The 13,142-nt window shown below is 39.2% G+C and overlaps 2 protein-coding genes across 2 annotated transcripts; both read left to right on the top strand.

Moving 5' to 3' along the window:
• The first annotated feature begins 32 nt into the window (after positions 1 to 32).
• On the top strand, positions 33 to 5,139 carry abcb8 (ATP-binding cassette, sub-family B (MDR/TAP), member 8). Its single transcript, XM_084007096.1, has 16 exons — positions 33 to 238; positions 876 to 1,206; positions 1,310 to 1,465; positions 1,673 to 1,767; positions 1,932 to 2,037; positions 2,122 to 2,283; positions 2,617 to 2,702; positions 2,830 to 2,927; positions 3,039 to 3,144; positions 3,243 to 3,276; positions 3,363 to 3,499; positions 3,621 to 3,715; positions 3,795 to 3,928; positions 4,046 to 4,193; positions 4,275 to 4,525; positions 4,755 to 5,139. Exons 1-16 carry the CDS (start codon positions 135 to 137, stop codon positions 4,836 to 4,838), a joined length of 2,127 nt encoding a protein of 708 aa, XP_083863222.1. The 5' UTR covers positions 33 to 134; the 3' UTR covers positions 4,839 to 5,139.
• A 728-nt stretch (positions 5,140 to 5,867) lies between these two features.
• On the top strand, positions 5,868 to 12,742 carry cdk5 (cyclin dependent kinase 5). The gene is made up of 12 exons (XM_084008166.1): positions 5,868 to 6,072; positions 6,410 to 6,498; positions 6,594 to 6,661; positions 6,799 to 6,859; positions 6,945 to 7,001; positions 7,208 to 7,303; positions 7,452 to 7,526; positions 9,304 to 9,400; positions 9,532 to 9,603; positions 10,041 to 10,099; positions 10,193 to 10,273; positions 10,489 to 12,742. The coding sequence occupies exons 1-12, from the start codon at positions 6,036 to 6,038 to the stop codon at positions 10,573 to 10,575; spliced, it is 879 nt and encodes a 292-aa protein (XP_083864292.1). The 5' UTR covers positions 5,868 to 6,035; the 3' UTR covers positions 10,576 to 12,742.
• Positions 12,743 to 13,142: the final 400 nt, after the last annotated feature.

Genomic DNA, 13,142 nt, shown 5'->3' with positions numbered 1-13,142 from the left:
AGTCATGTGTAGCCGCAGAAGTGCACTCTGGGTTAGCGTCAACATGGCAGCCTACATGGTGCCTGTGGATTACTGCAGAGCTTAGCGAGTATTTGAACCTAACGAGCTTGTCATCGGTGAAGCAAGCATAAGACATGTTTCAGTTACTCTGCTGTCGAGCAAACATCACTGCCCCGGTGCGGCCATTGTGGTTACACCCGCGATGCAGCAAGACAGCAGCCATTTGGAAACGTTCACGGTAGGGTGATGTGACCGGTGGCTAGTGTGGCTAACGACAGCTGACCTGTGAGCCATGTTTGTTAATCAACACTCACGAGCACTTTGACATAGCTGGCTTCCTCTCTGTTCAGAGCACAGTGGGATGCGTGTGTGTGTTTCAGTTTGTTATCAGCAAACAGAAAATGAATCTTCCCAAATAAAAAACAACAACAACATAATGAAAATAATGTTTCTTCAGGTCCAATGTGTAATAATGACACAATATGACCTTGTTCTACCACTTTACAATTATACTGTGACTGATATGTCCGAGTAGTTTTTTTACATTACTGTACATTTAATAACTTAATAAGCAATGTGAGGATACACTCGCAATACTTGCATGCTTATTTATAGTGAACGATTTATTGGTCACTGTTCACGTTGTTTGAGTTGCAATTCTAATGAAACATAATCATGATTAAATGAGAAAATAATCATCAGATTACTCGATGATGATAATAACATAATAACTGCCACTTGCAATCTAAAATCTAATCTAATAATATAATATAGTCTTTAAATCATTAGTCTTTGTTACATAAGCTTACTTCTCAACTTTTATGATAGGTGACTGAACGCCTAATTGTATTATGTTTTTTTTTTTTTTAATCCAGATGGAACACATCTCCACGACCTCCAGCATACAGCTCCCCACAGCAGCCTGGAAATGCTGTCAGTCGTATTTGGAGCCTCGCTCAGAGAGCTGTCCGCCAGTCCCCCACCCGAACATCCAGACCCCCGGGAGTGGCCCTGAAGTTCATCCTGGGACCAGCAGTCCTCTCCGTCTCTGCGCGACTGTTCTGCCCCGCAGCTCACTGCAAGTCCGACGTGAATAACAACATCCCGGTGGAAGCTGGGGCCAAAAGCCCAGCGCCTGAGTTCAAATGGCATATCCTGTGGGAATTTGTCAAACCTCAGCTGTTTGCTCTCATCGGTGCCATTGTGGTCAGCTGGAATTCAGTGGTTCTAAAATAAAATATGATGTAACATACGGTATGCTTAACATGGGGACAGTGATCAACTAAAAGTGAGTGTTTTTTCGTTTCAGCTTGCCTTCGGTGCCGCTTTCTTGAATATTCAAATCCCCTTGATCCTTGGGGATCTGGTGAACGTTGTGGCACGTTACCTGAGAGAACAGACTGGGAATTATGTCCGAGAGATCAGAGGTCCTGCACTGAAATTACTTGGACTGTATAGTATCCAAGTAAGTGAACAAGATATCTGTCGATTCTTAGCTGCACAACTTCAACAAGACAATCGGTCTACATTATTTTCTGCTGTTGTTTTCCTGCTTTCCAATGGATATTTCTGATATTGCCTGGTCAGAAAAAATGCATGAAAACTTATAAGTGTCACAGCTGTTTTCTGGAAAGATCTGCTGCTCTGGTCATTAATCACCTCCTTCATGCAGGGCCTGCTGACAAGTGGCTACATCATCCTGCTTTCAAGGGTGGGGGAAAGAGTGGCAGCAGACATGAGGAAGACCCTTTTCGCATCCTTACTGAGGTACACATCTTAGAGCAAAAGAATGCAGTGATACAGTGAAAGCCATCACCAGACAGGACACTGCCATGTTTATGCCAATGAACTACTGTTACGCTTATTTGGAGACTACATCTGCAGTCCAACAAGCTTTGTTAACGTTGTCGGTGTTATTGATTTTGTCTCAGGCAAGATGTGGCTTTCTTTGATGCCAATAAAACTGGACAGCTGGTGAATCGTTTAACTGCTGACATTCAGGAGTTCAAGTCCTCCTTTAAATTGGTCATCTCTCAGGTATTAAGTCCTTTCTTTGTGTTGTAAAATAATACAGTTTTAGGCTTCTAATTCCTTTTTTTTGCTCTTTTTACATCTTTGCAGGGTCTGCGGAGTATTACACAGACGGTTGGATGTTTCGTCTCTCTCTATGTCATCTCCCCCAAACTTACAGGTTTGATGGTAGTTGTGCTCCCGTGTCTAGTGGGAGCAGGCGCTCTCATTGGCTCATTCCTCCGCAAACTATCCCGCTTGGCTCAGGAACAGGTGATAAAGATTTTAGTATTGTCATTCTGCTCACAATCTTTGTTAGGATTGTGATTTGCTGTATACTGTTTGAGTTTATTTACCATGACACAACACTGCAATATCAGAATAGCCCAAAACTGCAACAGTCAGACTTGACAGAGAGATGTTTCTATCTGAATGCTGAAAAAGACCAGTATAAGTCGTTTCACTGCTACCATATATCAATATAACACAGTGTCTGTAGTTACTGCACGTACAATTCAATTCAATTTAACATAGTTTAATTATTTTTAGCGACTTACTCATTAAGTTTAATTTGCTGTCTGCTACTTTGTCTGTGATGAATTTAAGGTGGCAAAAGCAACAGGAGTGGCAGATGAGGCACTTGGCAATGTGCGGACAGTGAAAGCTTTTGCAATGGAGGAGCGGGAGCTCCAGTAAGTGTATATATATATAGTTGTGTGTGCGTGTGTGTGTGTCTCTGTCTGTCTGTATGTATGTATGTATGTACATATGTATAAATATAATAGATAATAAATATGTTTCTATCTTTTTTTTCTCAAGGTTGTATGCATATGAAGTTGACAAATCATGTGAAATGAATGAAAGCCTTGGTTCTGGGATTGCAGTTTTCCAAGGACTGTCAAACATTACCCTGAACTGTGAGTGCATTTTAACTACATTAAATGATAAACTCAATGGTGAGCAGACTGGTGCTGTCTCTCACAATACCCAATATAACAATGTTTTTGTGTTTTGTGCTGTTAATACAGGCATTGTCCTAGGGACTATTTTTGCTGGAGGGACTTTAATTTCTAGCAATGAAATGTCCCCTGGAGACCTAATGTCCTTCCTGGTTGCCTCCCAGACTGTTCAGAGGTAAAAGACACATCAAGCTCCACATTGATTGCTATTACCATTTCTGATGACATGTAGCTAATGTGAGTTAAAACACCTGTTTCCTATTTAACGCTCAGATCACTGGCCAGTATCTCTATCCTTTTTGGACAGGTGAGTAAAAAATATATGCATGTATAGAGCATTTTAAGTATTACTTAGTGAGAAATCAAGCGTTCAATTTGTGACTTTTGCGACAGATGGTGAGAGGATTAAGTGCTGGGGCCCGGATCTTTGAATACCTAGCTTTGGTGCCTACCATTCCTATGTCTGGCGGAGGACGCATCCCGTACAATTCTCTGACGGGAAGAGTGGATTTTATGAACATTTCCTTCAGGTTGAAACCTCATCTTAAATCAAGTAGATTTTAAGACAATTGTAGACATAATTGAACATACATATCAGAGGATACTACATGTTGTTTCATTTTTTTTTTTTTTTTTTTTGTATAATTATAGCTATCCAACAAGACCTGGCCATCAGATCTTAGCAAAGTTCAACTTAACGCTGCCACCTTGTAAAACCGTTGCCATTGTTGGAGAATCTGGTGGAGGTAAATTCTACTAAATTACTCTAAATTGTGAAATGTAAACAATTCTGAACCTATAAATAATGAATCCAATGCATTTTAGGAAAGTCCACAGTGGCATCCTTGCTGGAGCGGTTCTATGACCCGACCAGCGGTGTGGTCATGCTGGACGGACTTGACATTCGAACACTTGATCTGTCTTGGCTCAGGGGCCAAGTCATTGGATTTATCAATCAGGTATAGATTGTTTATAACTATTAACGCTTTTTATTTTTTCCTCATGAGTGAGCTTAATTCAACATCTACTGGTTTCACATTTGACACACTCCGATCCTCCACCCTGTATCTTTGCAGGAGCCAGTTTTGTTCGGATCATCTATCATGGACAACATCCGCTTTGGGAAACCTGAGGCCACAGATGCTGAGGTCGTTAATGCAGCCAAGCAAGCCAATGCTCACGGCTTTATTACAGGTTTCCCAGATGGCTATAACACAGTGGTTGGTATGTGCCCTTGTTGAGGAATTGAAAACTATTAACACCCGTGTGCCATTTAAATACTAAGCTCTAGATTTCTAATCCCAGGTGAGCGAGGTGCGACTCTTTCGGGGGGCCAGAAACAGCGCATCGCTATTGCCCGCGCCTTGATCAAGAACCCCTGCATCCTGGTGCTGGATGAAGCCACCAGCGCCCTGGATGCAGAATCAGAGCGAGTGGTGCAGGAGGCTCTAGACAGGGCCACAAGTGGGCGTACTGTGCTCATTATCGCCCACCGGCTGAGCACCATTCAAGGGGCTGACCTCATCTGTGTTATGAGCAATGGCCGCATTGTGGAGGTGAGGAAGCAGAGCATTCTGGGAAATGGAGGTGCTCTTATCTCCTGTTAAAAGTCACTGCTAATTTATGAGACTAGCTTGTAAGTTTAAATAGGCACTGAAAATAATTCACTCGATTGAATGTTAAGTCATTAAACCATATATATTGGTTGCTTCCGTCTCAATGTGCTGCGTCTGTAATATATAGTACATCTGAATTCTATCTAACAGCTTCCTCTTGTCTTTTAAGGCTGGGACTCACTTGGAACTGCTGAGCAAAGGAGGACTTTACTCTGATCTGATCCGCAGGCAAAGAGCTGCGGGGAAGAAATGAACACACCAAAACTTGTTTTTCTGTAGATCAACACTGAGTAATGGAAATACTTTTTAAATTCAATTTATAGTAAAGGCATGTCTGAACAGATAAACAATGCAAAACATGTCATGTACTGTAAATGCACCAGCTCTCTGTCTAGTTTTATGACAAACTATCAAATGTATGTATTAAATGTGTAAGTGGACCAACTGGATCAGCCTGTGATAATAAAAAAAGCTACACTACTGTACAGTATCAAACTCAACTTGGATTTCCAAAAGACTGTTTACTCTTACCATGCATAGAATGATCACTTATATTGTGGTAGAAAAATAAAGATTATTTTAATGATAGTATACAGTAATTGTCCTTTTTTTATGGATCATGATACACAGAAATAAGTTGTAACTGCTGTGAACACACAATATCAATTTTACTGTTTGATGCCCAGCGTGAAGCATGACTGTAATGTCCCTTTATGTGTTGCATTATTTTATCCATCCCTTGTGTGTCCATACAGTATGTGCACCGACACATATTATTGCACAGTGATGAATATTAGATATCACTATTCATTAATTGTATGTGAGAAGTGAAGCTTTGTATCACTTCAAAATACTTTTTTACCATCATTCAAACTGACACATTAGGCTGTTTGTAATTAATAATTCAAAGTACACTAACATGCAGCATTAGCCTGCCAGCGTCCTATCAGAGTCCAATTGCAGTGTGAGATTAGTTTACAAATTATCAATTTAAGGATGGGAAACATGTTAAGTGTCACATATTTCATGTTCACATCCCTCACGGCTGTTATCTTTGGCCACAGTGTGTGGGTCCATTTGAAGAGTGAGTCTCTGGTTCTTGGAAAACTATCAAGTATGAACTAGTAAACCCATTGAACACACCTGTGTTGCCCTCCTTTTATTACTAAAGCCTGCCACAAATAGAAATGTGCTCCTGCTAAAGCCGTTAAGATGTTGCTGCATAGAGCAATGTTTGGCAGTCTCTGGTCTGGTTTTGGGGAGTGTTGCAGTTCATCTTATGGCCTCTAGATGACCAACAAGACAAGCTTGGCTGCAGACCGACCAGGATACAGCAAATGTGGATAGCTTTAAGCTAACGCTAGCTATCATAACGTTATTAACCCCGATTTGGGGCCTTTATCAGTCATTGGTTCGCGAGCTTGTCCAAGGCTGGCTTCACTGACCAAAAATGCAGAAATACGAAAAGCTTGAAAAAATCGGGGAGGGTATGTTACATACGTTTTTTTATGAAGTTAATATTAGCTAGCATGGCTTGCTAACCGATCATTCATGTAGTTGTACCGCTAGCTAACGTCAGCTAGATTGTAACGTAAGCGTTGTGCCTACGTTAACTAATTGTTTACCATATACAAAGCTGTGTGTGTCGTTTTTACTTACAGTAATAGAGTTAGTGCTCTGTCAGAGGATTTCTGCCTGCCACCTTTTACGACATTAACGCTAACTGGCTGGCTAGCTAGCTAGCTAACTAGCATTAGGACCGCTTGACGTTGCTATGCCATTCATCGATACAACTGATTAAACCTAACGGGATCTGCTCCGTAGGTACGTATGGGACAGTTTTCAAGGCTAAGAACAGAGAAACCCACGAAATTGTAGCTTTGAAAAGGGTCCGGTTGGACGACGACGACGAGGTAACCTCCTGTTTTCAGAATAACATTTATCTCGTTATTTGCTAGCAAGTTGTTAGCAGTTTAGCGCTAATCACAATGGGTGTCATTTCTTTCAGGGGGTGCCAAGTTCTGCTCTGAGAGAAATCTGCCTTCTGAAGGAACTAAAGCATAAAAACATCGTCAGGTCAGTCTGCTGATTTGAACTTGTTGTCGATGACAGGGACTGTTTCACTGTTTGCCGGATGAGTTCAAATGATGAGCGGTTTGCATTTAGCCCTGACGTCAACAACCATCAACGTAACGCTGTTCTGTGTTCTCCAGACTACATGACGTTTTGCACAGCGACAAGAAGTTAACCTTGGTGTTTGAATATTGTGATCAGGTGAGACGGCCATCCCAAACATACAGTATGTTTTAATGTGTGCCCTCCAAGGCTAATGTGTGTCTTTTAACTCTCTCAACTGCAGGATTTGAAGAAGTATTTTGACAGCTGCAACGGGGATCTAGATCCTGAAACTGTGAAGGTGAGAGATAAACATCCCTGATAGTCGACGAAAGAGGGTTTAACCCAGGGCAGCATGCCTGCTTAAATTCATAGCACATAGACGTTTGCTTTGTTGATAGCATCATCTCTAGCCTCTTCCATCAGCATGTCAGTTACACCTTTATTAGAATGAACTGCTTTAAGGTGTTTTTGTCTCTAACCTCTGTCTCTCTCTGTCTGATGCAGTCATTCATGTACCAGCTGTTGAAAGGCCTCGCTTTCTGTCACAGTCGAAACGTTCTTCATAGAGATCTGAAGCCGCAGAATCTTCTCATAAACAGAGTGAGTGGTTCAGGAGCGTTCTGACTTTGACTTGAAGGCTGAACTGCAAACCTGAAATCAGTACACGTGAATGCACTGTAGAGGATGTAGTTCATCAGTCTGCGTTTATATCATCTGGGAATGTTTGTTAACTGGTGTCTCTACACAGAATGGGGAGTTGAAGCTGGCTGACTTTGGTTTGGCTCGAGCCTTTGGCATTCCTGTGAGGTGTTACTCAGCAGAGGTAGGTTGTTCTTCATTAACACAGCAGGTGCTAATTGCAGACTTCCTCCTTCTTAAAATGTGTAAACGTCCGTTGTCTTCCCCTTATCATAGGGACATGTATAGACACTGGAGTACCACATTGTGTCTCCATATTAATATAACCTTCATTCCTGTTTTTCCAGTGGTTTTACCATAAGAGTTGTACTACATCATATTATAACCAGAGATCAGCAGATACGGTCAATGCCTTTTTAGTGTCACAACTTGAGTGCCGATCAAAACAAAAAAATACATGATGATGATCTCTTAGCTCTTAAGATGTAGGTGCTACAATACATTGAAGACAATGGAACAGAATCTCATCAATAAATTGGCACATCTAACTAGCCAACTGCAATGACATTGGCAGAGATGTGCCCTCTTCCACAATGTTCCCCTTGTAGGCTATTAACATGCTCTCATTTGTTCTATTATGTGTGAACACTCGAGAGGCACTGAAGTTAAGCCATTACTAAATTATGAGAGTGACTCAAACACGCAGCAGGATGTCTTTTAAGTGGTGTCTTGATGTTGTGTTGTTGCTGATGCTATCAGAGGAATGACAGGCAAGACTCAGATAGGTTTAGTGGGTTTCGGTTGGCTGACCTAAGGGCCACGGCATGCCAATCTCATGAGGGGGCACTTGACCCAGGGTGGCCGCTCCTGATCTGAAAATGTACTAAACAGAAAACCTAGAGGGGATCAGAGTTTAAAGCATTGAGCATTTGAAGGAAGGTCATTTCATTTCAGAGGATGTATTACCCTGAGACTCGTAGGTCTGGTTCAGCAAGACATGAATGACCCTACGACTATTTCACTCTAAATGGATATACTTTATGCAGTACATGAAGCATGCATTAAATACACTGACTGTTAAGAACTGAAGTTCTTATGGAGATGGTATCAGGATTGTGTTTAAACTATCAACATTATTGCCCACCCAGTCAAATGGTTCAACGGTGGTGACACAATTTTTCTAAAAACTCCTCCTCTGGCAAGTGAAGCAGTAACAGATTAGATATTAATCAGGTGTATAAGTGGTTGTTATGCAGTTTTATGTATCATGATTAGTGGACCATCCCACAGTTATTTGGGAATTCTATTCTATTATATATAACGTTTTTCACCGAGATGCATGACATATCTCCCCCAACCCCACATATTTGTTGTACAAGGAGTAAAAAAGACGTTACTCAGTTTATCATCGTCTTCGTGCATCACTTTTTATTAACGTTGTGAATACAAACTTAAATGGGACTAAATATGTGATGTTTTCAAATTACTGTGCTTAAAGCACATCTATGTTTTTCTAGTTGGAGGTACAGAAAATGTACTGTTTCCCTGTAAATATGACTCATGAAAAGTTAGTAGTTCAGGTCGCATCATTGGCATCTGTGCTGAATCGAACCCTTCGAGCTGAAATTTTAGTACTTGAGTCAGCCCACATATTCTCTTAGGCAAATAATAAAAACAAAATTTCTATAATTTATTTAATTCTCTTTTCAGTGCACTTCAAACATATTTTCATATAACCTGGAACATTTTTGTAAAACACTTTTTGACAAAATTTTCAGGAAGCCGTAATGAAAACCCCATTTAATATTAACGACAGTGTCTTTGTGAAATCAGTGTACAAAATAACACCCGCTCCAAAAAATGTCATTACACTTATTGTCTTAACATACATGTAAACACCAGTTTGACGGTGATAATTGGTGCGATTGGGTCTAATTCTTACGCTTTGTGATTTGACGTAGGTGGTGACATTGTGGTACCGGCCTCCCGATGTGCTGTTTGGTGCTAAGCTTTATTCTACCTCTATTGACATGTGGTCTGCTGGATGCATATTTGCAGGTTTGTTTGTGATTGTTGTCATTAATAAGGATATAAATTACTCCACTCTTGTCTCTCTAACTGTTTTCTGTTACCTAGAACTACCAAACCAAACAATTAAAAATGTTAACTGTGTGTCATGTCCCATTCAGAGCTGGCTAATGCTGGAAGGCCTTTATTCCCCGGGAACGATGTGGACGACCAGTTGAAAAGAATCTTCAGATATCCTTTCTCCTAACATTTGTAGGAATGGACAACTTGTCTCTTCTGCTTATACAGTTTGGTATGTAGGACTCTGAGTCCACAGAGGTAGGACAGGATCATAATTGAAAGCAGAAATGTGTCATCTTGTATCTCTGTATTTATGTGCAAGTAAACATACATATTTATTCATTATTTCACTGGAATTCCACTTGAAACCGTCCTTTTTGCATTAACGGTTCTTAATTAGATAAAAAATACTCACAGGAGTTAGCGTTTCCATGTGGTTATTCAGACTTCTTATTGAATTACCAAAAACCTGCTAAATTGTGATATATTGTTGTCGAGACATGAGATGGAACATTTTGGCCGTATCACCCTGCACAGAGGTCTGCTATGTGATGAATCATTTACAAACCGCAAGTCTTGAGCGAAAGTTTTTCTTTAACCCTCCGTACATTGTTGGGTACACCAACTGAAGAACAGTGGCAGACAATGACGAAACTCCCTGATTACAAGGTAACTTATTAATGTTAACTTATTAATTTGTTTTGTAACAAATGGAGTGTAGACCATTACTGAACTCTTTACTGCTTCTCCTTCTACCCGCAGCCATATCCCATGTATCCAGCCACCACCTCACTGGTGAACGTGGTTCCCAAACTAAGTAGCACAGGTCGGGATCTACTCCAGGTACTTTCAACTTGTCTCACTTTTATATTTATATTATATTTATATTTCGATTTAAAATGTTTCTTTCGTAGTAGTTTTCTTCTTTGATTACTTTTGCAAATAGTTACGTAATTTAAGCTAAAATGATCCACCAGTTGTTGCTAATATTAAGTTTTGCTTGCAAGAAATTTGATATTGCTGTTGACTTATTCCAATATTTCCTTGCTGTCACCCAGAACCTGTTAAAATGTAACCCTGTCCAGAGGATTTCTGCAGAAGAGGCCTTGCAGCATCCTTACTTTGCTGATTTCTGCCCACCGTAAATGCTAAGTGGCCTCTTGCTGAAAACCTCACCCGCCAGAATCAATCATCCTTTACACGGTTGGGTCATTAGTACAGTCCCAACCAGGCAAATCCCTCGCCGGTTTTCAAACACTCCCCTGTATTTCATTCTGTTGTGCCTCTGTGTGGAACAAAGTCCTGGTGGCTCTGCAAGGTTTTAGGTTTTTAAGTTGCAAGCCTGTTTAAATTGGTATATATATACGGCTCCCAGTTAATTAGCACTATGTGTTGCATTGAATACATTTTATACCTGTGGAAACAGTTGTCAACAAGACACCATTAATTGTATAACTGTAGACCGACACCCGTTTTGATGATTTCAATACCAATATTGAAATTTGAGAGTTTAGAAAATATAATAAAGACATATTGGCCATTAACACAAATCAAACAAAACATGTTTTTTTTTTGCTGAGGATCACTTGCATTTGAGATATAAATGGAAAGACCAAGTACTTCTCAGTGATCTAAAATATATCTTTGGCATTTCTGTACCGCAGTTCGTTCCTTATTAGATGCATTATACACTGGTGCTGGTGCTGGACATCTGTAGTGTGATAAGTCAGCTAGTGGATACCACAGATTCCTGGGGCAGCTAATGCTACAATGTCGCTGTTTCAAAGCTAACTTAAATTAATTGATTTGTCAGTATTAGAATCACAAGTGAGATATTCATTTGACAAATTTAAAGGCTTAAATCAATGTTTTGTTTTAGGATTGTATGTTATAATTTTTTTTATATCACTTTATTATATATACTAGGTTGTAATTACAACATTTCCTGGGAATTTTCCTGGATAGAACTACTGTTTGTGATTTGGTACTAATTTCTTTCTTTGAGTGAATATTTATAAATTCTTCAATATTGGAAACTATTCTCCATATATATTAAATTGTATTTTCCTGTACACAGATTAAACATTTTTGCATTTTTGTCTCTGACAAGACTCTGGAGGTAACACTGGCTATTAATGAGAAATGATTAATTGGAAGTGTACCAATTGTACACTGTCTCTATTTTCCCTGTAATTGGTACCAAATGACATAGTTGTTTCCAGGAGATTAATCGACACTTTCACTTTTTAAATCTGAACAGACTACAGACTAGTAATTCCAATGTTTCACATACAAACAGTACAACTCTTTGTCCCACTACCTATTACAAGATTGTATAAGCATGAGAAGCTAATTTATGATTTATTTTTGTCCCTCAGGCTTTTTATTTCCCCTTTTCATATTTTTTTGTGCACTTTGTAACTTTTATTTTAATTGTTTAGTATGTGAATATTGATTATGTTGAACACTGACGGCCGGATTACAGTATAGCTGGTCATCAATAAATGGGCCAATATGCATATATGTTCATGACTAGTGGACCATTAGTGACACATTACTTTTTTTTTTTTTACATTTTCATAGTTCTACTAATATCGTTTAGCTTTTCTGTAAATGCTTTTGTAATTGTTAAATTAGAGATGAAATAATCCAGGTAATCCACTGATAATCTGTATTTTCATATAATGATTGTTTTGCACCATTAGCTGTTTCCATTCTGGTTGCATATTATATTTACATGGTGAACAGCTTGCAGTTGTTACAGCGCTACTTATCCCACGGACGCCTACATAATGAGTTGTGTTTGAAGTAGCTGTGTAATAGGGGCAAGGATTTATTTTCATTTTGCTGATGTAAGACAAGATAATGGATGCATGTATTTATTAATGATGGAATGTCTGCTAATTTGTTTTGCATTTGTTTGAAGGTAGCACAACTTCATTTGGTACAGAAACTCTCCTTTTGAATGATTTCATGTTACTCAGATCTACAGCATTTAGCAGGCTCTTTAGGATTTAAAATGTTTGAAGGTTGTGTGCGTGTGGATTAAGTTATAATGAAAAAAAAAAAAATACAAAAGCATTTGCTCTCAGTATTTCACTATCTCCTGATGACAGGATATGTCAGACACATTGCTGTAGAGTTTCTTCATACAGCTTGCATTTTAATTTTGAATGAAGAATGGATTTTGCACTTTGCTAGTATCTTCATTTTTGTTGGTTGAACTTGGGATGGATGTTGTTGGTGATTCTTTTTGTGTATATTTCAGCCAATAAGATTCAGTAAATTGGACACAAATACACGTTTGCTTTTGAGACTGCAAGTTCATTCTTCACCTTGGAAACAGTCGTCAGACAAAACTGTCTCCAGAAGGTCCATTTAGTAGTTATTATTCATATCGCATGATCTTCTTCATCAGAGTTCACCCAGCTGTCATTGAAATGTACCAAATTGCCATTTCACACTTCTTTTAAAATTTGAGATTAAAAATTCATTCTTGACTTTGGAAACAGTATTTATATAATAAAAAAATATTCTCACCACAAGGTCCATCCGTTTAGTAGCTGTTTGATCGGAACCATGGCTGTCTGATGAGAAAGATTGGGTGATATTATTTCCACATAAAAATGTATTAATAAGCAACAATTAAATTAAGGTTTCAGCTGCTTCATTAGGACTATTGAGGACTACTGTAAGTGACATGGCCACTTGT

This window comes from Eutrigla gurnardus (genome assembly GCF_963514095.1).
Source record: "Eutrigla gurnardus genome assembly, chromosome: 4".
Taxonomy (NCBI): domain Eukaryota; kingdom Metazoa; phylum Chordata; class Actinopteri; order Perciformes; family Triglidae; genus Eutrigla; species Eutrigla gurnardus.
The sequence above is the reverse complement of the archived record's forward strand: the minus strand, read 5'-3'. Positions and strand labels throughout refer to the sequence as shown.